General features: G+C 36.4%; 3 protein-coding genes across 3 annotated transcripts in view; 1 reads left to right on the top strand and 2 right to left on the bottom strand.

Moving 5' to 3' along the window:
- Window positions 1-2,519: 2,519 nt before the first annotated feature.
- On the bottom strand, window positions 2,520-11,779 carry LOC105623586 (Y-box factor homolog). Its single transcript, XM_012204975.1, has 7 exons — window positions 11,719-11,779; window positions 8,927-8,990; window positions 5,639-5,672; window positions 5,298-5,559; window positions 4,875-5,191; window positions 2,903-2,965; window positions 2,520-2,564 (listed from the first exon to the last, which is right to left on the bottom strand). Exons 1-7 carry the CDS (start codon window positions 11,777-11,779, stop codon window positions 2,520-2,522), a joined length of 846 nt encoding a protein of 281 aa, XP_012060365.1.
- Window positions 11,780-15,135: 3,356 nt separating this feature from the next.
- On the bottom strand, window positions 15,136-20,643 carry LOC105623585 (putative GPI-anchored protein PB15E9.01c). Its single transcript, XM_012204974.1, has 5 exons — window positions 19,769-20,643; window positions 18,697-19,274; window positions 18,092-18,622; window positions 15,481-17,901; window positions 15,136-15,299 (listed from the first exon to the last, which is right to left on the bottom strand). Exons 1-5 carry the CDS (start codon window positions 20,641-20,643, stop codon window positions 15,136-15,138), a joined length of 4,569 nt encoding a protein of 1,522 aa, XP_012060364.1.
- Window positions 20,644-23,397: 2,754 nt separating this feature from the next.
- Window positions 23,398-26,695, top strand: part of LOC105623584 (ATPase family AAA domain-containing protein 3) — a 3,587-nt gene continuing 289 nt past the window's right edge. Inside the window, exons 1-3 of the mRNA XM_012204973.1 lie at window positions 23,398-23,605; window positions 24,935-25,409; window positions 25,495-26,518. Coding sequence (XP_012060363.1) covers window positions 23,398-23,605; window positions 24,935-25,409; window positions 25,495-26,518 — 1,707 coding nt within the window. The remainder of the gene's footprint in view (window positions 23,606-24,934; window positions 25,410-25,494; window positions 26,519-26,695) is intronic.

Below are 26,695 nucleotides of genomic sequence, written 5' to 3'. Positions count from 1 at the left end.
ATATATATATATATATAGTATATATATATATATATATATATATATATATATGTGTATGTATGTATGTATATATAAACGCGTCCGCCGTAACGTAACCGCGTGTTTGTCTCTCTCCACTTGGCACCACACTCACGCACACACTCTCTCTTTCTCTTCTTCTCTTTCTTTTTTACTCTTTTTTTTTTATTATTCCCTTAAACCGCTAATCCTGACCAATCGGATGTTTCGTACCTTGAGGTATCAGAACTTCTCGATCTCTCAGATTTTCGTTTACACAAACAAAAGATTATTATGCAATTTTACGAAGACTCGACACACTCGGGTTTCGTGGCGTGGTAAACGCTACTTCACAAACGGGACGTGATAGAACAGTGAGACACAATTAAAGACGATCATCGGTAACGATATATACGGTAATATCTTAGGTGGAATCCTCCTGCCGATACCCAGACAGAGGATGGACTACCGCGTGTTAAGTGGTGGCAAGTTGGGACAAATTGTATTCGCGAGTAACGATTTTAAATATACATATCCGTCGACGCGCGAACAGCGTGCATCAAAAATCCACGCCCGTTACGTCTCTCACGAAAATATGCGTTTTTTATGTATTTTTATGTCTCGCGACACGCACCGTTATCTGAAATCGTTCTTCCTTCGCGAATACATTTTGTGCATCACTGGTCGACGAGCACAGAATTACACGACGACGGAAACAATAAACATGGGTAACGCTACACCCAAACGACACGAAGACGTGTGAAAAATTAGGATGTCTTTTTCTAATGACTCTTCGTGATGTGATGATATCTTGCAGATATATTTGTGTCGCCTGGATATAGACGGAAATCAGAAATCAATGAAATTTCGCCAAATAATAAATATTTCAATTTTTCTTTTCATTTTTTAAAGATTTCATTTTTTTTTAAAGAAAGTAGACATATATATTTATTTTATTTATCCGTCGACGATACTACAAACTAAAATTTTAAAAATTAGTTTCATGCAAAATTATATAAAGTTTGTTTTTCTCTCTCTCTCTCTCTCTCTTTCCTTCTCTCTCATTCTTGTTCGCGCTCTATTTCGTACTCTCGTGACAGTCTACGATACTTGTATTGTCAGTCGAGCCGATGTATGTGATACGCCCGGCTCTTGTTTCGAAAAGTCAAATCGAGTCGATTGCCGCATGCAAGCGGGTCAGTGATTTAATATAAAAAAAAACGACTTGCCCGGTGCATGGTCGACTGAAGTTAATTTTAGAAATGACCGGACGATTTATTCACGCGCGAAAATCTTTGAGGTTTCACGGTGAGGAGCCGTCCTCTCTGCTTGTGGTTAGCTCGAAGTCCCTTTAGGCCCGATAACACGATTTATATGATGTACAAGTATACGCATTGTCGTCGTCGACAAAAAAAGAACGCGATCAAAATTCAGTGTACCTTCGAGCGCCGCTCACAGCACAGGAAAACTCACGACGTGATATCTCATGAGTTTTCGCGTCCAATTTCATGAGTAACCAATAATGCATAAAGTCAAAACAATAATCACTAATTAATAATACACCGCCGGAGACCCACCAGGGGCCAATATTAACAATTGTAAAAATATGGCCGAGATAAATGCTATTACAATAATTGTTTCTGTTGGTAATCGCCTGTAAAGTATAAGAAAATTAGAACCACGGCCTCATTGTCATCCTCGATTATCAGAATTGTCCTGCACTTACTCTACACTTATTAATGAATACAATCACCTTACAATCAACAGTACAATTTTAAAATACTCAAGGATAATGTTGTGACCACGGCGACTCCAATTCTTCTTACTGAAAGAGTGAAAGCAATACGGTAGCTCATCAATTTTTGAAATACAAGCCAAAAAGAAACGACTGACTCCGAGACAGGCAAATATTCGATTCATTTATCAGCAGTATCCACATATCAGTTTTCACTACTCCTTTTGATGGAAAAGTCGCCGGAAGTGAAGAAAGCTCGCGGAAATGTAGCAATAAACTCAAATATCGTATATGAAACGATTTATAATGCGCCTTGCCGGAGACAAATTAGAAGTAATGTACGAAACAAGAAATACACAAAAACAAAAACAAAAACAAAAAAATATATATAGATATATCTATCTCTTGCCGCGCTCGAATTCATCGCTCTGTACTCCGTAATTGCTTTACCCTTCTGTCCGAATTCCCGAGAAGCATACGGCTATTCTCAACAAGTTCTTCCAGCGAAATAACTTAAGTCGAGCCTAGATATCAGGGATGAAACTATGTTATCTTTAAAAGAATTCGTCAAGCACAACTGTATGCTTCTCAATTTTCATACATATCTTAATTTTAATTTGCTTTCGTGGAGAGAGTGTGGAGTAGTGTTTGTTGATTTCTTTTTTTGTTATATTTTTTTGGATTTTTTTGCAATTGTTTTGTTGTCGATGTAGCAGCGTATAACGGGTGTTGGTGTTATATGTTAAAAAGGAGTGTCCTGCGGTAATAGCGCGTTATTCTGTCTCGGTTAGGCGGTGCTTTCGGTGGTGGTGTTCTGCACCGGCTGGCTCTCCTGCAAACATACACATTGACGAACATTATTCGTTGCGTGAAAGTTGCAAGAGCGATAACACGAAAATAGCAATAATGCAACGCGTAGTTAAAATATCTTTACTATAATCGTCTGTACATCTTTTTTAAGATATTGTGTAAGAGCTATGTGTGGAGAAAATGCAATTCCTTCTAGAAAACAAGAACAAAAGGAGGAAAGATGAGCAAGAAAATAAATCGGACGATCTGCTTCGTCGATCACATCCTAATGCCGGAAGTGTAAGTGAGTGAAAACTGCGGCAACCGAGACGAGCTTCTGCGAGATCAAAAAGAAGAAAAAAAAAAACAAAGCGACGTTACCTGTGGAGCAGGGGCAGCGGCAGGTGCATCCGAATCTTTAGGTGCATCAGACTTCTGCTCCGACTGAAAAGAGTACAAAGAGACACGTGCAAACAGTGTGTGCTAAGCGCTACCGCTCTGTATTTGTCGACGGATCGCGCATTCGCAGTCTCCTAATCAAAAAAGCTTTCTCTCGTTCGTTTCAAATTGTAAAATCCCACGTCTACTGCTTCGATACTTCACCATGTTGGAGTTTTTCAGGAGTCAAACTGATCAATTCTACATATAACAAATAAAAATAAAGTAAATTGATAAAGTTATAAATTAATCATGTTTTCTGGCATTTTAAAAAAATAAAAGTATAAGAAATAGAATTGACCAACTTGACTTCTGACAGATTCATATTATCATATTAACTTCTGATTATAACTCACGTCAAGATATAAGAAATGTTGAATCGAAAAGAAATGTTGAATCCTGATGAAAAAAGAAATATTTACAGATGCAATGTAAATGAAACTAATGATTCACAATATATTGAAACAATTCAAAATTTTTTTAAGAGTTTTTCTTTGGAATGCTGAGATTTTGTGTGGACATTCACTGTAATTTTCATTAAGTATATATATATATACGTAAAAGCATATTCGCAAATTCGTTTGATACGTCGTCAGTAAAGAATAGATAAGAATACGAATTATTTTCTAATTTGAGTAAGAAAGGGTAGAATCAATAATACCTTGGGGGATTTATCGCAGGACTTGGAAGGGATATCAGTAATCTGTGTTTGAAGAGACGTGACGGGAGAGGAAGCGGAATTGGAGGATTTGCGTTTTGTCTCCGCAGATGGTAAGCTCTCTACTGTGTTCGTCTGTTGGCTCGATGTCGCACGAGGTCGTCGTACTAATCGTCGTCTGTAACGTGGTTGTGGATTTCTCCGCGAAGTACCGAGTTGTGCATTCTCGCCAACAGCCTCGTCATCGGTCACCTGATTTTGTAATATATCCAATTTCGGTGTGCAGGTGCGTTTCCGATTGTAGAAAATTCGTTAAGATGCTCGTATAAAATACTTTATTGTTTTACAAAGTGTGAAAAAAAAATGATTCGCAAACAGCACAGAACACATACTCCGTGCGCAGTTAATGCATTAGTATAAAGGAATTATATAGTCTTGCTGAGAAAATATGAGTATAATTTCTAGAAAAATGCATCTAAAACAATGTTTTTATTAAGTCTAATACTACTCAGTTTCCTGTCTTTAAATTATAGTAACTACCGTGCAGATTTAAACAGCTCGTTCAGACTTGAATCACGATTTATCATTTGCAAGAATGCAAAATCGAAAAAAAAACATTTACAATATTCGAAGTCCGTTGATTATTGAATAATGCATTGTTGTCAGAAACAAAGGGATAATGTACATCATTTAGATGCAAGCAATCGAGATGAATTTTTTCGTGAACCGTGTTTGATGTTATAGAAATTAATTAATGTAGCAGAACAAAACTGTTTTAAACCGATTGCAGATCAGATATATACAGAATATTTCACCTACAATTCCGAGATCGCATATCTCGAAACTCCTTAACAACGAAGAAAAAATATTATATAAAAATTCTAGTACAAAAATACAATATTCTAAAACACTTTCCTCGTGTAATTTTAAATTAATTATTGTCAAATCGCTCCTACTTCAAATTAATTACAATTATAATACAATAATTTAGTTGCAAGATCTTATTTGTTTTACTGCATCTTCTTCTAACTCTTGTCTTCAAAAAGTATTTCAAGCATTTTCTAAACAATTTATAAACATGATACAATTTAACATTAAAATGTACAATCTCGGAACTCTGGATGAAACAACGCGTGTAAGATTCAGGAAACATGCCAATTCGCAATTAATACGTTCATTTCGACATTTTTTGTCTACTTGTCGATGTGACAATATTAAGAAACGCTAGCTTGGCTAGGGTTAGATACTAACCCTTACCTGGCCATCCTGACTGCGAGGACGTCGTGGCGGACCACCACCTCTTCCTCCGCGGAAATTGCGGCGGAAGTAACGTCGTGATGGACCACCGCGTCCACGACCACCACCGCGCGGCGGAGCTCCACCTTCACCGCCGGTTCCTTCCGCTTGCTCACCACCTTCGCCAGCATCTCCTTGCTGCTGTGATGAATTGGGCCCGGAACGCCGTCCTCCACGGTAATAACCATCATAATGACGACGCAGCCTATAACGACGCTGTTGCTGCTGTGGCTGGCCGCCTCCCTCGGCGTTTGCGTCATCGCCGATCTTTCCTTCTCCTAAATCATCAAACAATAGAATCACTCTCAATATCCAAAGAATAAACTTTCAAAGAATAAACAATTATATCAACTTGTTTAAATAAATAAATAATAGATAGCATACCTTGTTCATAACCCTCTTGGCCTTCACGTGATCTACGATTTTGCGGTCGACCATTACCACGTCTCGGATACACCCAGTGAATACCGCGATATCCGCGACGCTTGTCCGCGGCGTAAGGTGAACCTTTTACTGCTTCACCTGCTGGACCAGTGACATTGGCTGCTTCATGACCCTTCTCACCGATAACGACGTCGAATTCAACGACCTCGCCGTCTCCTACACTACGTACAGCCTTTCTCGGGTTGTTCTTGACGATGGCCGACTATAATTACATATAACATTGATATATAGCAATTATTTTAAAATTATTAAGTATAACATATTAAATATGAGATACTTACTTGATGGACGAACACATCTTCCTTGGTATCGTTTCTGAAACAGATAGGACAAACAATGTTAAAAGCAGTCTCTCTCTGTGTGTGTGTGTGTGTGTGTGTGTGTGTGTGTGTGTGTGTGTTGTATATATGTGTTTGTAAGTTAAGTTTAACATTTAATATTTATATTTTATGAAAGTATCTATAATTATTTTGGAATTAATTATTAATTCCAGTAATTTTGTGATGGCAATCGATTGCAATATTATATTTGAAACAATTCTGAATGTCAAACAAATTCATATTTTCTATAATTTATATTTTCGTAAAAACTATTTTGCAAATCTTTATTAAATAAGAAAGCATAATAATCGCATCCACCTGCCTATTGTGCAGGCAGAAATTCGGCATCAATACGAGATTCGCGTAATTTACATTCTCTACAAAGTTGCGGCTTGTACACGATACATGCGTCGCACGTAACAATATGTATGCATACATCTGTCCTACGCATGAATTCGCGAATGTACAGACGTAATCGGAATCCATGAAGCTGCGGAGCAAAGCACGGAGTAGAGAGGTCGTTGCACCTCGCGGTGCACAGTCAGGAGAGAAATACAACTCGTACACAAACGCCAGCTGTCACAGCTAGACAGCGATTCCCCACACGTAGTTAACAAAAGGTGAATCAGGTATGAAAATCAAATTTCAAGAGCTTAAATCGCCGAATTACCGGCTTCGCTATTTATTTAATTAATTTTTAAGAGAAGCAAAATTAATATTTTCATGTACTGCTAAAATTATTTTCTTATTAATTTACTACTATTTTTTAAATTCTATTTATCAATTTTAATATCAGCTATATAAACAGAAATTTATTATAGCGAAATTTCACTGTTTGCCTCAGAACATGGATCGATGCTGAATAATTAATGGGCAGGATCCAATGGGTATCGAGGCGGAACGTTGCTCTTCCATTGTGGTATAATCGAATTCGCCGAATTTGGAACGAACACGACGAATGAACAATGGACTCGGTATTCTCAGTAAAGACTGTTAGATAATGTTCCAACAAAACGTATGACTTTAGAAACAGATTTCCCGACAAGATTTAATTCATTTATTAATACCGATTTACAGAGGAATTTGTCCTGGAAGTATTTTCGAATAATCTGAGAAAGTTTGAAACAAATTCTCGGTATTTTTTATTGTTAACAATCATTATAAAATGGTATGTTATAAAAATGTACAAGTTTTTTTCTTGCATATTTAAAATTTCAGATTTTTAACATTGCTGGAACCATTGAGTGCATTCAGAACGAGAACCGCTCACTGAGCGCTCAATGAAGTCTTTCACCTGATTGATTCTATATTTTAGGATTTAACGGAATATGCTAATCAGGTGAAAAAGCTTACTGAGGGTTTAGAGAGTGATTATCGCTCTAAATGCACCCATCGCAAGTCTAAAATAATCAAAATGTTATTACTTTAATAAATTCATAATATTTTTACTGAAAAGTCACTCCTAAATAAATCAGAATGAGATGATAACATTAAACATGAAACGTTAAATTAAAATCCTCTTTAAAAAAAAAATAAATAAATTTTCTAAAAGAGATAAACGGCATATCTTTTATATTCACTGTCTTTCACACTTGTGTATATTTTTAGCACGAGATGTTACGATTCTTAAAAAGATAAGCTATCGATACGATAAAACAAGAAACATAACTATTTATTATTATTAATAATTATCTATTTTATTTTTACATTTCGATATTTGAAATTGCAGAATATCTGTACACGACACGCTACAATTTACTTGTCGTTAGGATAATTCGTCATTAGGAGAACAAGAAAAAGGTTCTATATTTGTAAACAGCTGTTTCAACAACGTTTCTAATGTTTTGCGACACATTGGGCACCGTTAGCGTCAGTGAAAGTGCATTGTGAGACTATGCGAGATCTTTCGAGAGCAGGTAAACGTTCGAATCTAAAACTGATCGTGTGAAACTATCTCTACATACATAGACTATGAAGACGAGCGAGAAGTCACGGGTATACGAATTTCTTTTATGAAATGCGCGGTCTCGGCTTCGTGAATCGCTTGAAAGAATCTGCAGTCCGCGCGCGAAAGTTTCGCGCGTAAAACACTGCTACACGCGCATGAAAATTTTCTGGCGATCCGCCAAATAAATAGAGGGACCTCGAAATAGCAAGAAGTTCTACACGTTCCTATACGGACCGTCCACGCGCCGAATGAAGCGTCTATTTTCCGTGCGGCGTAATGCCAGGTCGAGGTTGTAGGTCGAACCTGCAGCGGAGACGGCGATTTTCCTAATATTAGAGACTATCACTTCCTCCATGTGTTGAAATCGTTATCAATTAATCTCTCGCGAGTATCTAAAATCGTACATTTTTCAAACATGAATCAGATCAATCCAGAAATTTAGGCACGTTTTATTACGCCGGTCAACTCGTCATGATTAGTTTTTTTCCGGTTCAAATGAAGGAAATTAAAATAAGAGCAAATTGTCAATGATAATAGAACATATGCTGTTGATTAAGAAAATAAGTATGTTTTGATAAATTAAAATAAATGTTAAATCTGTTTTATTCACTTTGCTTCAAGATTTTTCAAAAGATTGCATAAAATTACAAACTAATTTTTATTCGCTTCAAAATTTTTCTAAGAATGTGTGAAATTGTGAACATTTTACTTTCTCCATTTTTTTGAAAAATCTAAGATTTAAAAAGAAAAATAAAATTACGAACTAATTTTATTGTTCAAAGAATTTATGAAATAATAAACTAGTTATCGTTACTCGACAAATAGTTCTGCCAGAGTTAATGTGAGAAATTTTCATGTAAAATAGTCGCTTGCATCAGAGTCGGTTTTTCTTGAATAATTTAACGCGCAACGGAAGTCGCAAAATTTATTCGGTAGATGTAAACGCGCAATGTAAACGGAAAGTGAGCAAACATAATTTTAAACACAGTTCGCGAATAAGAGAGTAAAGTGGCGAAAAAGATAATTAGATATTTTGCGACATGTTCGCAGGAAATTTTTCATGGGAGATGCAACAGTTAATATACTCAACGTCGCTTTAATACTCGTGCGGTTGCTATTCCAAATGGACGTTTAAATTAATAGTGTATGAGTAACCCTTACGCCCACACAACATATACACACGCAAGTGGATAAGCGTGTACCTTCTCTTCTATCTAATAGTACATAAAAGGGCGAGCGTTGCGATGATGAAAAAAAAAGTAAGAAAAGCACGAGGCAGTTGCAAAATAATAATTACTGACCTATTAATGAAACCGTAGCCACTCTTGACATTGAACCATTTCACAGTTCCGGTCACTTTGTTAGCTGAAATAAAAAAAAAGGTTTCATGATATATGCGACACATGTGCTGCACATGCAACTGTATAAATTCAGAACAAAATTCAGGGAATGAATTACATGAATCAACTCATGTAATTTTCGTTGAGTGTTCCAAAATATGGTGGTATGATTTATAAAAAAAAAATCAAAATAAATAATGTATAATCATATAAAAAGAAATCTCTAGAGAATATTCGAATCGCGTGCATGAATAATGAGTCAGGGAAAGGTTGCCTGTACTTTGTGTACTTATTGTTATTATTAAATTGTGAAAGCGACCTTGAGAGGGAAATAACGTGCTTAACCGCAGGTACATATCACGTGTTTACGAACACGTAAGCATGCTTGAGAACGAAATATAACGGATATCGTTTTTATATATGATGAATAGTATTTCTGGGAATAATGCGTCAGAAATCAAGGAAAATCAAGTAAAGATACGATTGATAGAAAAGTAATTTGATTAGGCAGATATATGAGTGATTAACGTTTATTTTACCAATGTAGATTAATCTCGGTTTAGTTTATTTTCTATCTTCTTCCAATTCTTAAAACTATCTTTTTCCAATTCTTAAAATTAGCAGAAGATAAAGAATAAATTAATAAAATAGAAAATTGTAAGAATAAATTAGAAGAAGATAAGCAACAGTAAGTCAAATCGAGGTTAAAGTTAATCTATAACAGACGTACTTTAAATTTCTCACAAACTAATATCTCAATCTTTAAATAAATATATCTTTGAAGTTTAAGAAAATATAAAATCGTTCGGAGTCTTGGAATTTTTTAATTCATATAAAAATATATATTCTGAGGATAGCATATATTATTATATGTACATCGCGATCTTGCGTTTCAACGAAAATATGATAAGACTATCTTCACAACAGTTACACGCGACCTTGTCACACAGTATAACCCAAACAAAGGTCGAAATTAATGTCATCAACGATAGATCAGCCTGGCGAAATTCCTCGCATTCTGAAAATCTGAGTAATATTCTCCGAATAACGATCAGTCAGGTGAAGTGTTCGCGGAATTTATTTTAAAGACAATACCTTATCTCAACAATCTTAAGATATGAATACAATTTAAAACGTAATTATATATGATGACTTAATTAGATATTACGAGAGTATGAATACAGTCTAAGTATAAATTTTAATGAGATATAAATTGACATATTAAAAGTATAATTCTATATAGTTAGTTTCTAGACGTTTCCAAGGTAAATTTTACTCATAAAATTTTCAGAATGATTAACAAACTTTTTCAATAAATTTTTGAACATTCTCGACTAAATTTTATTCTTAACAATTTCAGAACAATAAAAAGTGTGATTGTGTTTTACTAAATCTTTTAATAAATTTTAACGAGACATGTAGATTAATGATATAACAATTTTTATAACAATTTTACATTCTGGCTTTATCTTTCAAATCTAATATTTAATAATTCCTCGCTTCAGGAATCAAAACAGACGCGCGATTAAATACATTCTATTAAATCTTTCATTATGAATTCTGATAGAACGTTTATACATATGTAGATATAATGATGTCTTTTCATGTTTGTCAATGTTAGACATTGTCAATGTTAGACAAATAAATTCAAATTCTAATCAAATTCAAATTCTTTAACGATCATTCTCTTGCTCTGATAACAAAAAGATGCGATTGAAAATATTTTCCTAAGTTCCGTTATAAATTTTGATAAATTTTGTGTACATGTAGATTAATTATACAATTTTAGAGATTTGTAGAAATTGAAAATTTCTGGAAATAAACTAATTAAATTTGATCTTTGACATCTCTTGTTCTAAGATCTCTTGTTCTAAGAAAAATGAAAATATTTAAATGATATATTCTACTGAATATCGGAATTCCGGAGTGTGAAATTTTTCCAGAATTTTCTATACATTGTTCAAATTCTGGTAGATTTCGAAATAGCGCGAGCGTCTTCACGTGGTGAAAAAAATGCGCGATCGATCGATCGATCGATCTAGTAGTCTGGAGGTGCGAATGCGTTTCGCTGCGACGAAGCACGCTCGCAAGAGCACGCGGCGACGCGCTTACGTAATGAAAACGTGGAGCGTGCGCGGGCGAAGATATTTCGGATCGTCACGAGAGATCGCTTCGGAAGGAAAAAGATCGACATCGCGATGAATCTTAAAGATATAGAACATTCTAGAAAATCTCTTTTTTTTTCTCACGTCGATTTTCGCTCGTGGCATCCGCTCGATTTTCAGGTTATGCGATGCGACGCGATGCGACACGACGCGTCGCGTGAGCAAGCGACGGCGCCATCAATGAAAATCGATGACCAGACGAGAGAACGGAGTTTCCGTCGAGAAGCCGCGGTCGCGGAGGAATTCCGTCCGCGACGAGAGAAAGCATCAGCTGATGGAAAATGGAGGCGCGAATCGTGTCGCCTCGTGGACGAAGCGTGACGCGCCCGATGGCTCGTCCATCGAGGTTCTCGCGATGGATTTCTTCCGTGCGGATTTTCACGGACGCCGGGCCACATGGCTTCGGCGGCCGCCGCGCAACGCCGCCGTGGACGCCATTACGGGCGGAGGAACGCGCGGCGACGGAAGAGACGGCGCGGTTTGGCGAGAGAGAGCCTCTTTCCGCCGCGGCGTAGATCGGATGGCGATCCGCGAGAAGGCCGCGCGTGCTCCGGAAATAATAACGCGAACGCGGATTTTATCACTCACCGATGACCATCTTCTGCTGGACAGCCTTAGGTTGTTCGGGCTGTTTCTCCGTCTCACCCATGATGGTAAGGTGGTGTAGAGACAAGCAATCCAGACCAGGATGGTACCGTCTGTCCCACTATGATGTTCACTCCTTTCTGCTGATGTTAGTAATGGACATGGACGTGCATCTAGGCGACCGGAAAAACACCATGCCTCGGATCGTGTAACGCGCTCGCTGATTCGCTGGCCCCCATCAGCCGGCCGCCGAGTCGCCAATCATACGCGCCGAGTCCTCACGGAGACGCACGATCGGTGGCCGAGCGGCACCGAACACTATGGCGCATGCGCGCACTACCGGGAGAGACACAGCTTTCCTATTGTACCTTTGAGAGAAATTTTGAATCCAACGAACCTCAAATGTCCATTGGAAGATTTTCTTTCAAGCTATACTTTATGTTAGGATAAACGAAACTAAATCTAATGAGCTTTCTATATCTTTCGTACAATAATATAAAGATCACAATGATCATTCATTGTATAGACATATTTTAATAATTCTTACTAAGAAATATAAATTTCTTCGAAAGGGAAGAATAAATGAATAGAAAGGAAATTTTCAAAAAATTTTTCATTATCTACAATTTTCTAGAAATAAAAGTAACAAAGATCAAATGAATAAAAGAAAAAGAAAAATTTTTCAAAGAAATTTTCAAGTCACCTTTCTGCAATTTTCTAGAAATGGAAATAAAAGGAATCAGAGACAAAAGAAACAGAAAGAAGAAAGTTAGAAAGGAGCGGAGATATATTGAAAAAAAGGAAATATCAAATATTCAAATCGCAAATATATGTATAACAAAAAATAAGAACGTCAGCATGTCAATATTCGAAAAGGTGAAAAAAATGTAATTCAAAACAAACGTATGCGGATCTTTGATATTTTCTGGCATAGAAATCAAAAGAAAATTTTAATAATAATTTTAATAATTTAAAGAAAACTCTAAACGTTCGTTTATTATATAATGTACAATGCGCAATATGAGAGAATATAACTCTCATCTTATTCTTTATAAGATGTAATTATCAGTAATATATTACAGTACTTGTGTATGTTCGTGTATGCTCGAACATTCCAAACTTATTAATACGTTTAGACAATATTAATTTAATACATATACATCCTTCCTCTCTTTCTATATACAATTTTTAAAAGACGAACAGCATCGTTTAATCACATGAGATTTCAAATTTAGAGTATAGTTCTGGATATAGTAAACGAAGAAGAGTACAAATTGTATTCAATCTTGTAACAATTCTACGTGTGTGAACGACGCACTTGTTGCCTAATGTTGACTAATGCACATGACTAATACTAGTACATCTATATAGCAGAAAAAAAAGCGATGACGATACAGTTAGTTGATCGGATAAGAAGCCCATGATATGCCACTCAAATAGAAAACGTGCGAATAACGTATCTTTAGTCGCAAATAATTTTGCGCGAATTTTCTATAAAATTTTTTCCATATTATAAGATACATACCGCAGTACATATACACTTCTATATTATCATAGCTTATCATAGCTTATCGTTCGTCGCACGGACACTTTTTAGAAATTCCACTCGCACAAGAATAACTCAATGAGGATAAAGCCCAATGTCTACAATGCTAGAAATCAATCCAAGATCTCGAACAGAGGAAAAATTAAAAAATCACATTTGAATAATTTAATCACGTGACCAATGCGATTAATCAATTCTTTCTTCATCTGAGATCTTGGACCGATTTCTAGGATTATGGACATTGGCCTTAAGAGGGGATCCATATCGGTTATGACAAATACATTTTTATTATTTGGATCACAATTTGGATTTCGTGGAAACAATGTAATTATATAACTCGCCCCAATGTGAATTTTTTTCAGAGAATAAAAAATATGTTTAGGAACAACGAGATGGAAATGATGCAGGTTTGCAACGAGAATCGATTGCATATATTGAAATAGAAATATGCAGTTTCCGCTTTTATTATCAATGAGATAATATAATCCTAAAGAAAGATGCGCATGTGATACTCCCCAAACAACACAAAATCTAAAATTGTGACATAAGACGTCTTTAAGTTGTCTTTTAGAAAAAAATGTCTTATGATTCGATTTTAGACACTTTTTGTTGTCTGGGTCTCGATTTAATCATATTGTTTAAAATTTATAATTTGACGCTATTTAATAATACGTTATAATAATACGTTATTATAATATTAGTTACAAATATACAGGTATCAGCTTGCACTTTGTTGGATTTCTGAATCACATATTACAATTTATTGCGTAATAACAAGATTCTGCAGATGACAGTCAGTACGCTTGAAAAATTACGTTAAGTTTTAAAGTGCTTCTTTTCCGAGATTTATGCCGCTTCTTCCTAACAAGTACAATGAAGTTATAAGATATGAATAGACGATACACTGTTATGTATACAAGATTCACCTAACTCGACCTGTTTGTAATATGTTTATTATTTTTCAACAAATATCGAAAAATATGTAATAGAGAGCTCGAAAAGACAAGTATTTTGGGAAGGATATAATTCTTTTAGTCACTGTTTTCATTTTCAAGATCAATGACCTTCCTCTTTCAACGAATTATTTAAAGCTGATAATTTTAAAATACAGATTAATTTTTTATAGAAATATTTATATAAAAATCATATTGTTACATAAAAATTTCTTATATAATTTTATATGAAAAATATAATTATAAATATATTCTTATGAAATTTTTCTAATAATCATTCCGCATATGCATTACAAAATGCATACTATATTAAAAGAATTATTTAAAGGTACGGACTTAAAAAGTGATTACCTTGTATATTACTTCGTATCTTATATATTTAAACATTTAACATTTTATATGAGAACCAAAACAGGAAACATTCCATTAATTTATAAATCTTTTTTTACAATTTACAATTTTTTCTAATTTTTATACGAAGAATAAAAAAATTTTAGTTTGCACATATGACAATCATATTTGTCTCTTTGGATCAAAATTTCTTTCACTTTTTTACTTATTTTTCCACACTACCAAAAATAACTAACATATTACAGGCGATCAGATTAGCTAAAACACATCCTATATATAGTATTATAGGATACATACTATATACAAAGTAGATATACTTAGCAACCATCACCAAACATATTTTAAAAACGCGATCACACATCCCCTAATACTCCACAATATGTGCAATCTGTCTGTCATGTGATTTATTTATCAAATTATATTAAATATCGAAATACGATATACGCATGTCGAATGTACGTTTTTTTACACACACAACATATACATATATAAAAGAATGTAATTGAAAAAACACTGGGAATATATATTTCAATGAAAATATACTCGAACAGGCGGCAATTACATTCTCCATCATCTCGGTTTTCGCGTGCGAATTGTTCTGGATCGCGGCGCGGTAGATCCGCTTCCGATGCTGAACATGCCGGGAGTCGAAGGATTAAAGGTCGGCGCAGCCGTGGTTCCGAAATTGAGAGTAGGAACTGCCGACGATGCAGTGAAGTTGAATCCCGCTGTTGCTGAAAACAGAAGAATGCAATTAATATAATCCAGTCAACGTTTAAAAGTAAAAGAGTGCACGAATAGTATTTCATAAACATCCATAATTCTTATTTCATATCTGAAGTTTAGTATTTGCGGCACAACTTAAATGTTTAACAACAACAATTGTCAATATTAAAGAAATTTATTTCTGATTACCTGGTTTGGTAGATGGAGATCCAAATTGGAACGGAGCAGCTGGTGTAGCTGTAGAATTATTGCTGCTAGCATTGAAGTTGGATCCGAAGGAAAACGTTGTGTTCTGTTGCCCGTCTTTCTGAGTGTTTCCGAAGACAAACATACTATTTGTACTACTGTTTGCATTATTAACGTTATTAGTCCCGAAGGCCGGCACAGGCGGATTAGATGTGCCAAAACTCGTACTGGTCACGGGTATCGTTCCAAATAGAGATTTGTTATCACCAAACGTAGTTCCACCGCTTGCGGCACCAAATGCGAGAGTAGGTGGATTCTGCGTGCCGAAGGTACTCGTTGCCGAGGAGATACTGAAGGCTTCGGTAGCCGGAGTAGTGTTTGCTCCGAATAGAGGAACTGATGGTGTGTTATTATCGGTTGAACCAAATATTCCGGTTGTACCGAAGGTTGGTGTCGCCTGTACGTTCGTCGCCGTGCCTACGCTAGATGCTCCGAACACGGACGTGGTGTTATTCGTAGTGTCGAAGGTAGGCGTGATCGCACTGGTGGAGACGTTGCCAGTGATGCCAAACGTCTGCGCGGGCGCGGTCGTGCCGGTTTGCGAGGTCGAGCCAAACATCGGTGTCGTCGTGCTACCGAACATGCCACTCGCCGTTCTGAAAGACGTGGATGGCTTTGTCTGGCCGAAAATCGGGGTGCCGCTACCAAATACTGAAGGCGTCGCGGTGATCGGAGTCGAATTAACGTTAACACTGGAGAACAAACTGGACCTAGGCGTGTTGCCAGACGATGATACAACGTTAGTCGTTGGAACGAAGATCGAAGGAGCCGTGGTTGTCGGGGTATTAAATATACTAGCAGTTTCTGATGTTGTTGTGGATCCTGACGCAGTTCCGAAAAGTGTCTGACTGTTGGTCGGTCCAAACATATTCGTATTTGTCGTTGTAATTGGTGTAGTGGCAAAAATAGATGTAGATGTACCGAATTGCGGAATAGTGGTTGTAGATGTGCCAAATTGCGGAACTGTAGTGGTTGTAGATGCGCCAAATTGTGAAACGGCAGTAGGGGTGGACACTCCAAATGCAGGAATCGCGTTATTGCTTATCATACTCAAATTAATTGTACTGTTAACAGTTGTAGCTGGTAGAGCTATAGCTGTAGACGTCGTGCTTGAAGTATTGGAAGCGCCAAAAAGGAATAGAGGTTTGCTAGTAGATAAAGTAGGCATTGAAGAAGTAACGGATGTCGTGCCCAGGGAAAACGTAGACGGGTTCGATAGTCCGAATATCGATGCCGTGGTAGTTGTGGTATTTGTAGAAAATGAGCTATTTGCGATAGTTGTTACCGAAGTGTTGGGTGCGAAATTAAAAGATGTAGTAGATGCAGTAACTTGCGACAATGACGTTGCTTGGCTGTTTGCAACTTGCGTTGGATTTCCAAAAACTTTCATTTTTGGTTGAACGTTATTATTGGACTGACCAAATATGAAATTATCTGACTTCGAAGATTGCAAAGTAGTACTGTTGCTTCCAAAATTGAATAAAGGTGCGCTTGCAGATTTTGTCACAATGTTATTCGATGTGCTACTATTTACGACGTTAAAACCGGTGATGCTAGTTGCAGTAGTTGTATTGACTGGTAATATCGCCCCGGGGGACTGAGATGGCAAATTTGGTACAGTAACTTGAGCGGATGTTACAGGAGATGAGATGAGTTTGTTGCTACCAAAAGTAAAGAGAGAAGTCTGACTATTCTCAGTGGTAGACGAATTAATGATAGCACTTGTAATAATGGCATTATTAGTTTCAATTTTTTCTTGAGCCATAGTGCTAGGATTAATTGGTGTGAATGCTGAACTCGATAGTGCTTTATTAACTATCAAGAAATTAGTAGATTTTGATGAAGCTGGCGTAAAGGTGTTGCTACTATATGAACCAGTGCTAAAATTTGGCAAATTCTGATTCGATGTTGCAGCTGGTGCTTCTATAACTGATTTACTATGACTAAAGGTCGGTGCTGTCGTACTGGGAGTCGAAGATATGACTTTTTCTAAAGACTCCGCTTTCGTAACTTCGGGCGCGAATGATACAACTTTCTTTTGCTCGGCAGTTCCATTCGTCTTAACAACTGAATTCGTTTCTTTTGTCTTGAGAATACTTGTTGCTGGCACATTCAATTGGACTGGCGACGTGGTTTTCGGTAAACTGAAAGTCGTATCCAACTTCGTTTCGATTTTCGCACTGGGTCTTGGTGAAGAAAAACCACTTGGTATAATGGCCGCGGTAGACAGCGGTGTAGTATTTACATTTGTTGTAGTTGTCGACGAATTGAGAGTTGCGCAACTGACCGGGTGTATAACTGAAGGCATAACGGTATTAACGTCGTCTGCTTGAATTACGACATCTGGATTGATTTTATTCTCTGCTGAAAATGCAAATAAAATAGTTACTATATAAGATAAAACAAAAAAAAGTATATATAAAGTATATATAAAGAAAAATAAAATGAAAAATAAAATTATTGATCCTTTTAATAAATTAGTAAGAATAATAAATACTTATTTTATTTAACTTTATTATACATTATTTTATTTAACTTGCTATATAATATTTACCTTTTCCTGATATTGCATCAAACATACTTTGAAGTCTGGCTTTCATACTGTTTTGTCTCATATTTCGTATATCCTCTCTCTTTATTTCTTCCACATTATCTGTCGCGAATCTGACTTTTATATTACTCGGTTCCTCTACAAGTGATTTCAATTGTTCGTTCCGTTCGGGTTCAGCTCTCATAAATAATTTATCCGTCAATTTAACAGGTTTTGTGTTCGGTGTGAGAAATTTAATAGTATCAGTTTCATTGGTACTTTTTGCGTTTTTATGAATAGGCTCCATTTTATCCAAATTGAGTCTCAATTCTTTACTAGATGATTTCAGTATCCCTTTTACTAGAGGAAATTCCTCTGTTTTCTTAGAATTAAGAGTCTCAAGATTTTTTAAATATATTTCATTAAGATCAGATTTACTATTGTCTATATCTAAATTCTGAGATTGTGACACAGTAGGAGAGCTACTAGACCGTGCACTTTCCAGAGACTTGAAGTGCTTTTCGAAGTCAGGTGTACCACTACGTGAGAAATCAACTGTAGAAACACATTACCATTAAAAAAATCTATCAAATAATCCAATACATAATTATATAAAAATTGATACCTACCTGCTTTTCTTTTAACTCCACCAGCAACTTGGGCGCTGGAACTCAAAGAATTTATAATGTCAAAACAGGATCGTGTTTTTGTACGTTTGGCAGGTCTGATAGATTTAGTTTGGGGTGAAAGATCCTCGTCCGATTTAGATGATTCATCTCTACTTCGTTTTTGTTTGTTTTCTTCTAGAATTGTTTCTCGCTCCTCATTGAAGAATTCTGTTCTCTGCTTTTTAGCGACATCAAAGCTAACATCTTCTGTCGATGCGTGTCGTTTCAACGATATCTCTCGTAAAACTTGAACAACACTCGTGGGTGATCTGTTCTCCATGTGACAAATATTAGATAGAATCTTTTGCTTTTCAGGTGGAGAGTATTTCGTTACATCTGGTGGTGCCACTCTGACTGTTACAGGCATTCTCATCTTCGTCAATTTTGCATTCAACAGAGGAATCGGACTTGCATGGAGATTAACTTTTGGAAATTGCCCAGTAGCATATTGAGATTGATGAGTTAATTTATTTTTTGCTTCCGTAGCGTACTTGGTTAGCCTTGTTGTAAGACCTGGGGATGATACGTCCGTGTATACCCTGCATTTGAAAAAAACTAGTACAGTAATATCAAAAGATACACATAAAATATGTTTTTATAGCTAAACTAGTATAATTAATTATTGAACTTATTGCATTTAAAGTAAAATAGGTATATAGATATATGTTTGAAATTTGGTGAATGGGAGAAGAAAAATTCTAGAAAATTCTAGAAAATGCCTGATTCCATTAATACGTAAGATTAACTTCAATTCCATTTCAACTTACTATTCATCGTTTTCTAATTCTAAGAAATAAGAAAAGATAAAAAGTAAATTGAACCGAGATTAAAGTTAATTTTACATTGATGGAATAGGATCTTACAATAGAAAACAAATCTATAGTTGCTCAATATATAGAAATATAATATATACAGAACTATCTAAAAGAAATTTGTTATAATTCTACAAATAGAGATAATAAAAATATATATATTAGAATAAAAAATAAAAATATACATTAGCTAAATGATATATCCACAAGTATATACTTACTTAGGATCGATATTATATCTCGTTGATGCTAATAATGGTCCGGCAACTGTCTGGACTGTTTTAACACCAGCTGGTCTAGGGCGCATCTTGGGACTGATACTCATGCCCCATGGAGAGCCTTCAGGACTGAATTGTGTGATATTTTCCCCGCGGCTTAGTGAATGATTTTGTGCATATAAGGGCAGAGTCTTCTTAGAGGACAACTCGCGTGACTGCGAAATCAGATTGATGTCACCATTCCTGGAGTTCTCTTCTCTGCTGCCAGGTTTTAAAACTGGCGTAGAGGTATGCTTGCTGCCATAAGTGGGTTGCTGTTGTTGATGCGGCGTATAATCGTAATCACCGGCATGATACAATCTATTATCCATCCCGAGCATATCATTGACGCGAGTACGGTAAGAAACGCACGGGATCGGACTCAATTGATCGATCAAGCCAAATTTGGATGACGATGATGACGACGACAATGACGATGTCAACGGCGACGACTCACCGCGTTTGACTGTGGCAGTGTATAAGTCACTGCTGAGTTGATAATTGCTCGGGCGTCGTCTATCCATCCTGAATGGAGGAAAACGCTCGCGGTAATAACGGCTCACACTATGCCACAGCTTACGCACGTAACCGGTACTGTGGCCGTGAACAACGTGAAACGCTGCACCAAGCTCGTAGACCGCCTCCCGCAGATAACCGAGAACGTGATATGCGTGCGGCGATATCAAACTGTCGTTGGCGAGCAGGGAGTAACACGCATACACCACCAGGAGCAGCGTGAACGCCAGCGCCAGGATAGCGCCCCAGGCGTTGTATACCAATATACACCCACACGTCACACTTATCAACACCACGGCACCGCGGTTACCGAAATCCCACATAGTACTGCCTCAAGCGGATAACCTCCCCATGTTTGAAAAGAGCACACTCACCACAGCCGTCGGAACGTTGCCGCGAACGGTGAGATCATCGATATATATCGATATATGACGGCCTCGAAGCTTCGATGTCTTACGATTGGCGGGCGCGGGAAATGCCGAGAGTTGAATCACTGAGCGTGTTCAAGTTGACACAGCGATTAGGGCTATTCCACATAACTTGCATAGTCGCATCAATATATGCATAAAGAAAATCATCCAATCATATTTTACGTTTACCTTTATGAAAGAAATGTAATTGAATAATTTTCTTTATTCATATGGTTTGCGGCTATGCAAGTTTATGTAGAATAACCTTTAGGTATGCTTGTCGAGCGATTGTATATGATTGGTTGGATCTATAAATAATAACCAATTATGTTCATTTACTCGGCGAATGAACTAACCATTTTGAATTCAACTTGAACGCATCCTGACGAAGTACAGCCGGTATAGAAAAGTTGCAACACTTTTTTTTCGATGGGTTTCGGAATGCTTGCTCACAGAGCGAATAGTTCTTATTTATAGATCCATGAATAAGAACTAATTACTCTGTGAGCAAGCTGTATTCCGAAACTTATAAAAAAAAAAAAAAACTAGTTGCAACCTTTCTGTGATCGGCTGTACTGGCTGTACATACTATTAAAAGTCGTCAACTCTAGGCAAATTTTTAGGGGCTACGCATAATGGAAGGAATAGGAAATAGGGAAACAGAGAATAATGCCCGTATTCATAGTCAGACCTTGTACTTAAAGCTTTCTTAAATATAAGGCCTGACTATGAATACGAGTATAAAAATTTTAACCTGTCAGAAACTGTGTATTTTATAATGCAGAATTTTTTTTAAACATGAAACATTTCAGCAAACGAGAATGGATTAAAATGAATTGAAAATGTTTTCTAAATGCGTATTTTAAATAGCAAACTTATTTTTTTTAAATTTAATTGGATTCAATTAGATTCAATTAGATTCAATTGGATGCAATTGGATTAAAAAACTGCATTTCCTATTCAAAATTTTGAATTGAACAGTATTCACAATTATGTTTGTGTGCATAGAAAAAGTTAATATTATTTTTAGATTAAAAGGCATAGAGATATGCTCCATGCAATTCCTATAAATGAATAAAAATGCATTCAGAATTGAGAAAACATTCATTTTATTCGTGAATCAATATTTCTAAAAATCTGAATCTATTTCAATCCATTCTCGTTTGCTGGCTTCTGCACTGGACGCGGAAACGCTTGCTGCGCAGCAAAAATGTAATGCGTTAGCCAATAAGCTTACAGCTTCTAATGTGTTCATTGGTTGCCGCGTCTCATTTTGTTGCGCGGCAAATGTTTCTGCGTCCAGTGTGCAAGAGCCATAAGAGATCTGTTTTCTGTGATTTGAATTAACGTACACTTTTGGAACTTAAAGTGAGATATATGTTTGATATTTGTTTAAAGCGAGAAAGAGAGTTCTAGAACAGTCTAGTACAGGAACAGAAAACAGATCAAAAGTTTGTTCACGTTATATGCTTCAACATGCTCCAATATGCTCCTATTCACTCCAATGCTCATTAGAGTGAGTAGGAACTATGGCAAAAGCATGTTGAATCATGCGACCCGAACAAATCTACAAAACAATGTAAAGATGCATTTAGATTACTATAATTGGAATGCACTTTAAGGCAGTGAAATGTAAACAGTAAACAAATTGGCCAACCACAAGAGGATTACTTTACATTTTCTATTATGATTGGCCGATTTGCTTATTATTTAAATCTTAATGGCTGCATTTAGCAGACTCAATAGTTGAATGAGCTCGCTACTATTGATGTATTCTTCCAGATCTAAAATGATTGAATAATTTAAAAGAATATACCAATAACAGCAAGCGTTCACTCAACTGTTGAGTCCGTTGAACGTAGCCAAGGGTATCAATCATGAAACTTTATCTCTAGGATGAAAAGTGAAAAGTGAAAATTTTTATTAATTGAAATTAATGGAGAAATTTTTCACTTTTTCATCCTAGGGATAAAGTATGATTGATATCCAAATCTTAATTTTTTATGTGTTTCTAGAGCTGCAGTCGATTTGGACGCTTTCAGCGCTTTTCAATGTGTACGATCAACACGATGCTACAAACGCTTTGAAGCGTTTTTTAATTGGTCAGTTTGTAAAATTCTTTCTTCTAATTGGTCCATCAAATGCTTTAAAGTATTTGTAGCGAGACTTTGCCCATAGCCAATATTTCTATTCTTATTTTACGTCTAATGAATGATATGGATAACGATAAAGATAAAATAATTACAAACGCTCAAAGCGCGTGAACGTCCAAATCGATCGCAGCCTAGTTTTAATCTAAATTTAATTTAAATAGAATATCTGAATTCTCTACGAATTTCCATTTTCCAAACTGATTATAGGATACTTGACAGCGCTCCGCCAATTAATCAAATCAATTCTTTCTCCATCCAAAATATCGAAATTATTTCAAGCACCATCAACACAAGACTTTATGAACGCACCGATTGCATATTCCGAAACTAATTGTGTTGAAAATCTGCGCATTCGCAATACATTCATTCGATTGCGACAATCGCGTCTGATTCGTCTCGCCGCGATTAGAGCATCGCACACGTGATAAGACAGGTTCCGGAATACGCGTGCCGACTGCCGAGACGCGTCAAGTGTAACCTTTTATTCGGAGCACGCCGGTCGACCGTAGGAATAATGTCGTGGTTATTCGGCTATCGTAATTCACAACCGCCGCAAGACTTCACGCATTTCGTGCAGCCGCCACCACCGGCAGGCGATGGCGGAGGCGGCAGCAGCGGTGGTAGTTCGCCGCCGAGGATCGGCGGCAGCATGGAAGCGTATAGATTTGATTCGAGCGCGTTGGAACGAGCAGCTGCGGCCGCCAAGGAACTTGAACGATCCAGTACGATGCCTTTTTCACGCCAATTTTCCGCACTTTCTGTGAAAAGTCGCGCGCGCGATTACGTAAGCGAACGGATTTGGAGGTTAGGACACGCGCCACGAGGGGACCCTCGCTTCTCGCGTGCGATGACGCAACTTTCCGCGAAGAATTCGTTGATCGATCCGACGAACGGGGATTTCTGTGACATGCCGAGGACACAGATCTTCGTAAATTATATCGTCTGGTCGATGACAATTCGTTGCATCATTCATGTCTATTTGTTGAATACTCGTTATTCATTACTTGAAATTTTTTTTTGTAAATGAAACGCACTTTTTTTTTAAATTATGTATAAATACTTGTGTAAAGAATTAATATAATTGTTGATGTTTTATAGAGAGGATATATGAAATATTGTTAACAGTTTTAATAAAAATATTTAAAATATTTTGAAAAAAACATGGCCAAAAATGTTTTAGTAGTCATAAATTGAATATGTAATAGCACTATTGATCTGTGTTCTTTTCAATTGAACTTCTTATACCTTTTTTTTATCTTTGTTAGAGAGAAAAGGAAAAAATAAATAGTACAAGAAATTTAGTTGAAAAGAATAGACTATAGGTACTTTTCATTTAATGACACAAGTATCATTCCATCTTTAGCTATTTTTCTTTTAAGTATAGTTGATACAAACATTGTTTTATCCTTCTTCATATTCAAATAATAAAAATAAGACTGGAGCATAGATTTTTATATAACACGTAATGCTTAAAGCATAAGAAAATCAACCAATCAATTTTTTATTTTACAAAAACAGAGGAAATGAAAGACTTTGATCAATCCATTTTCTTATACATTATGTAAGCAGTAAGACTGTGCTTCCGCCGATAGAATGACGCCTATGTCGACTTTTCAGCAATGTATACAAAGTGATATTGTATAACACATTATATAATTCTGTGCTTTTTAACTATACTAAAATGCTGTGTTCACAGTATCGTTTTATGTTACTTCATGAATATCAAATTTTTACATTTCATTACCATCTATTTTTCTAGAAGATCATTCTGATATTCGGATAAGAGGTTTTAAGATTATATTAGATATAAGTATATAAGACTTTTTTAATTATAAGTTAACATTATGTATTATTATGTCATATAGTGTATAACAATATTCCATTGCTGAAAAACATTTTGTCTCCTAAAAAAAAAAGTAATTTGTTACTCACTGAATATTAAGATAGAATAATGTATTGATATGCCATTGAATGGAAAGTATTTTAGTTCTTTAAAATATTGAAGATGTTTTTATATATAGACTAATAAATATAGTTTTATTTTAATACAGAACATGCGAAAGAAGCTTTGGATTTATCCAAGATGCAGGAAACTACGAAACAGGTGGAATTTCAAACCGAATTGAAGAAATACGAAGCTAGCATTGAACAGCTTAAAACAGAACAAAAACGAGTGGAAGGTGAGGAAAGAAGAAAGACAATACAGGAAGAGACAAAACAGCACCAAATGAGAGCACAATATCAAGATCAATTGGCTAGAAAACGCTATGAAGAGCAATTGATTCAGCAACAAAAGATGAACGACGAGAATCTGAGAAGACAAGAAGAATCGGTAGCCAAGCAAGAAGCCATGAGAAAAGCTACAATAGAGCACGAGATGGAATTGAGACATAAAAACGAAATGAGGAAATTGGAGGCGGAATTGAGAGCCAAAGCGAAGGTTGACAGAGAAAATCAGGATCTCAATTTGGAACAAATTAGATTAAAAGCCTCGGAAAAGAGAATTACTGTTTTAGAATCGATAAAGTAAGCAATCGTTATTTTATTATTCATGTGTATCTGTTTTATTATATAGTTTTACATTTAATTTCATAGTTATTACATTTTCCAGAACAGCTGGCTCAGTATTAGGTTCGGGTGCCAAAGCTCTACTGGAAGATTGGGATAAGATTATTGCAGCGGCAGGTGGTCTGTCTCTCGTAGCCTTCGGAATATACACTGCCAAGGGTTCGACTAGCGTGGCCACGCGTTACATCGAGTCTCGTTTAGGGAAACCATCGTTGGTGCGCGAGACTTCGAGATTTACATTCCTTGATACCATTCGGCATCCCATTCAAGCAGTTAAAAAACTAAAAAGCAAACAGACCGACGCACTATCCGGCGTTATTCTGGCACCAAAGCTCGAGGAAAGATTACGTGATGTTGCGATAGCCACGAAGAACACAAAATACAATCGCGGCATGTATAGAAACATATTGATGCATGGTCCACCGGGTACCGGCAAGACAATGTTCGCGAAGAAGCTGGCAGAACACTCGGGCATGGACTATGCAATCGTGACAGGTGGTGATCTGGCGCCGTTGGGAAGAGACGGCGTAACTGCCATTCATAAAGTGTTTGATTGGGCATTGACATCTCGCAAGGGATTGTTGTTGTTTATCGACGAGGCGGATGCGTTCCTAAGAAAACGCTCGAGCGAACACATTTCGGAAGATCTTCGAGCAATGTTGAACGCATTTTTGTACAGAACCGGCGAACAGAGCAATAAATTTATGCTGGTGCTAGCATCGAACACACCGGAGCAATTTGACTGGGCGGTGAATGATCGACTGGATGAGATGGTAGAGTTTCGTCTTCCGGGTCGCGAGGAGCGCGAGCGTTTGGTTCGCCTCTATTTTGACAAATTTGTTCTCCAACCGGCGATCGAGGGTAACAAAAGATTGAAAATCGCGCAGTTTGACTACAGCTCGCTGTGCAGCAAAATGTCCAATCTGACAGAGGGAATGTCTGGTCGAGAGTTGGCGAAACTCGGAGTCACCTGGCAGGCAGCAGCTTATGCCTCGGAGGATGGTATTTTAACAGAAAAAATGGTTATGGACAGGTGTCTTGAAGCCATTAAGCAGCACAAACAGAAGGTGCTTTAATATTTTGAGAACACAAAATTATCTAAAAATATTTATAATAGATATAATTACATTTTTTAGATATATATATATATATATATATATATATATATATATATATATATATTATTATTATTATTATTATTATTATTATATATATTATTATTATTACTATCTCTCTCTCTCTCT

The sequence above is a fragment of the Atta cephalotes genome (assembly GCF_000143395.1).
Source record: "Atta cephalotes unplaced genomic scaffold scaffold00059, whole genome shotgun sequence".
Taxonomy (NCBI): Eukaryota; Metazoa; Arthropoda; class Insecta; order Hymenoptera; family Formicidae; genus Atta; species Atta cephalotes.
Note: the sequence above shows the minus strand (reverse complement) of the source record. Positions and strands in the feature narration are given on the sequence as shown.

What these genes read in the sequence shown, in the direction of transcription:
- LOC105623585 (XM_012204974.1), bottom strand. Translation starts at nt 20,643, where the DNA reads ATGTGGGATTTCGGTAACCGCGGTGCCGTGGTGTTGATAAGTGTGACG. An exon ending in TGGAGTTAAAAGAAAAGCAG is followed by an intron (nt 18,623 to 18,696) that starts GTAGGTATCAAT and finishes GTGTTTCTACAG; the next exon opens with TTGATTTCTCACGTAGTGGT. An exon ending in TGATGCAATATCAGGAAAAG is followed by an intron (nt 17,902 to 18,091) that starts GTAAATATTATA and finishes TTGCATTTTCAG; the next exon opens with CAGAGAATAAAATCAATCCA.
- LOC105623586 (XM_012204975.1), bottom strand. Translation starts at nt 11,779, where the DNA reads ATGGGTGAGACGGAGAAACAGCCCGAACAACCTAAGGCTGTCCAGCAG. An exon ending in AAGATGTGTTCGTCCATCAA is followed by an intron (nt 5,560 to 5,638) that starts GTAAGTATCTCA and finishes ATGTAATTATAG; the next exon opens with TCGGCCATCGTCAAGAACAA. An exon ending in CCGCTGCCCCTGCTCCACAG is followed by an intron (nt 2,565 to 2,902) that starts GTAACGTCGCTT and finishes GTATGTTTGCAG; the next exon opens with GAGAGCCAGCCGGTGCAGAA.